This window comes from Oncorhynchus nerka, linkage group LG13, assembly GCF_034236695.1.
Source record: "Oncorhynchus nerka isolate Pitt River linkage group LG13, Oner_Uvic_2.0, whole genome shotgun sequence".
NCBI classification, from domain to species: domain Eukaryota; kingdom Metazoa; phylum Chordata; class Actinopteri; order Salmoniformes; family Salmonidae; genus Oncorhynchus; species Oncorhynchus nerka.
In genome coordinates this window covers 10488119-10490798 of record NC_088408.1, presented here as the reverse complement: position 1 = coordinate 10490798, position 2680 = coordinate 10488119, and the positions used below count along the sequence as shown (strand labels likewise).

At 47.0% G+C, this 2680-nt stretch overlaps 1 protein-coding gene across 2 annotated transcripts in view; it reads left to right on the top strand.

The window, feature by feature from the left end:
• Positions 1-1533, top strand: part of LOC115119525 (thrombospondin-1-like) — a 17849-nt gene extending 16316 nt beyond the window's left edge. For both annotated transcript variants that reach the window (XM_065026192.1, XM_065026191.1), the window contains 4 exons: positions 1-223; positions 352-449; positions 738-877; positions 1036-1533. The exon at positions 1-223 is cut by the window's left edge and continues 49 nt beyond it. In XM_065026192.1, the coding sequence (XP_064882264.1) occupies positions 1-223; positions 352-449; positions 738-877; positions 1036-1043 (469 nt within the window). In that variant the 3' untranslated portion in view covers positions 1044-1533. The remainder of the gene's footprint in view (positions 224-351; positions 450-737; positions 878-1035) is intronic.
• Positions 1534-2680: the final 1147 nt, after the last annotated feature.

Genomic DNA, 2680 nt, shown 5'->3' with positions numbered 1-2680 from the left:
CACAGAGCGAGATGATGACTACGCCGGCTTTGTGTTCGGCTACCAGTCCAGCTCCAGGTTCTACGTGGTGATGTGGAAGCAGATCACACAGACCTACTGGAACAACAAACCCACCAAGGCTCAGGGATACTCAGGACTGTCCATCAAGGTGGTCAACTCCACTACTGGACCTGGTGAGCACCTCAGGAACGCTCTCTGGCACACTGGTAACACCCCAGGACAGGTAAGAAATAACCCCTATCGTCTTACATGCCTGAACACATACCCACACACACATAGGAAAAAACCTTCGGGAGTATAGGGTGACTACTCCATCTAACTTTAACCCTACGTTTCTTCTTTCTTCTGTAGGTGAAGACTCTTTGGCACGACCCTAAGAACATTGGCTGGAAAGACTTCACAGCCTACAGATGGCACCTGATCCACAGACCAAGAACAGGACACATCAGGTAAACACTGAAGCCTTGGCCTGGTGGAGATTTAAGAGATTAAGAATGCCTAGACAAACCCCATGACTTACTTGACTTTAAAACCTTTTACTCCTTGGAGAACGTTGGTCAAACTGCTTATAGACTTTCCACAGGGCGGCAGCGTAGCCTAGTGGTTAGAGCGTTGGACTAGTAACCGGAAGGTTGCAAGTTCAAACCCCCGAGCTGACAAGGTACAAATTTATCGTTTTACCCCTGAACAGGCAGTTCCCACTGTTCCTAAATCTTCTTATTGTATCTTTGTTTCAGAGTGGTCATGTACGAGGGGAAGAAGATCATGGCTGATTCTGGGAGCATATATGACAAGACGTACGCAGGCGGAAGACTAGGCCTCTTTGTCTTCTCGCAAGAGATGGTATACTTCTCAGACCTCAAGTATGAATGCAGAGGTAAGGAACAATTAACTTGCTCTCTTACTAGTACTCCAACAGCAATTGTTTAGTGACATTTCTTTCACAATAGACCTATGTGAAGTACCTAACCACAACTTAACACTTTCTCATAACCTAATGCCGAACCTTGTGTCCTTTGTGTTTTTTCTTTCCAGATGCATAATTGCACTGAGCAAGAAGCTCTTGGAACAATGCACCTTTCTGTATAAATATGAACAATATGTATTCAGATGAAAAGTCCAGGGATTGTTTTTTTTCTGCTCTTCTTACTTCTGCGGCACGCACACTGGTGGGACCGAGGGGTAGGGCCTGGTGTGGTCAGCCTCAGGTTAAATTGACACTGGTTGGACAGAGAACCATTTGCTTTGCCTGAACGGGAGACCGGCCAATGTTACCAACCAACGTTACCAACCAACGACACCGACCGGCCGATCTCTCTCTGATCTTAAAGACCTCATTCAGCTCTGCGCAGGAGAGGCTCCCCGTAGTTGACTATGCACTTCCAAACCTTTACATCTCTCTCTCCCTCTCTTTTTCTATCCATCTCTCTTTTTCTGGAATGGACGTCCCAAGAAAGACTATGTGATGTTCTGTTTATAAAAAAAACAGATCTACCCGGATGTAGATTCTGAACGATACGACTCTGAGGACGTGGGGGGGTTTGGGCTCAGAGGAGGAAGTGGGGGGGGGGTTGGGCTCAGAGGAGGAAGAGGAAGGGGGTTTGGGCTCAGAGGAGGAAGTGGGGGGTTTGGGCTCAGAGGAGGAAGTGGGGGGTTTGGGCTCAGAGGAGGAAGTGGGGGGGTTGGCTCAGAGGAGGAAGTGGGGTGTGTTTGGGCTCAGAGGAGGAAGTGGGGGTTTGGGCTCAGAGGAGGAAGTGGGGGGTTTGGGCTCAGAGGAGGAAGTGGGGGGGGTTGGGCTCAGAGGAGGAAGTGGGGGGGGTTTGGGCTCAGAGGAGGAAGTGGGGGGTTTGGGCTCAGAGGAGGAAGTGGGGGGTTGGGCTCAGAGGAGGAAGTAGGGGGTGTTTGGGCTCAGAGGAGGAAGTGGGGGGGGTTGGGCTCAGAGGAGGAAGTGGAGGGGTTTGGGCTCAGAGGAGGAAGTGGGGGGGTTTGGGCTCAGAGGAGGAAGAAAGCAATAAGACTTTTTTCACTTAAGTTTTTGTAAGAAAAGGGCTTGTGGCCATTGAAAGTCAGCTGCGTAACAACAAGATATGGAGGGACAGTAACTTTGTGTGGATGTATGTACGTTTATGTGTTTACATAAGAAGAAAGTGCTTGCTTTTACCCTTCTATATGTGTACTCTTAGAGAAAAGTGTTTCAGAGAGGAAAGAAAACAAACCGAAATTAAAATGAGCCGAAATATTTTTGGGTCAAATACAGGATTGCTTGTAGGCTTTTCTGGCTGGCGTTAGATTGATACTGTGTTTCAGTTGAAAGTGAACACAGTATAACTCAGGGTAAGATGGAAGCGACCATCTTAGCATTGCAGAAATGACATGGGAGGGCCATGTGAAAAAGGGCATTTCCAGAGCCAGTAAGCCCAAGACATTCAGTCAATTAAGACACGTGTCATTTTGAACATGAAATGTTACAAATATTCAGTATGTATTTATTTTCCAAAAATCTAAAAAGATACAATTTTGGGTAAGATTACAAAACGGGGATCTCCCTCATCTTTAGAGGCTTTACACTTGATATTTAATTTATTAACTCTTGCCTACAGTGTAGGTACCAAACCTTTAAAATACTTTGAGAACGTGAGAGATTCCCCCCAGTGTTCCAACGGTCAGTCAGACTGGTGTC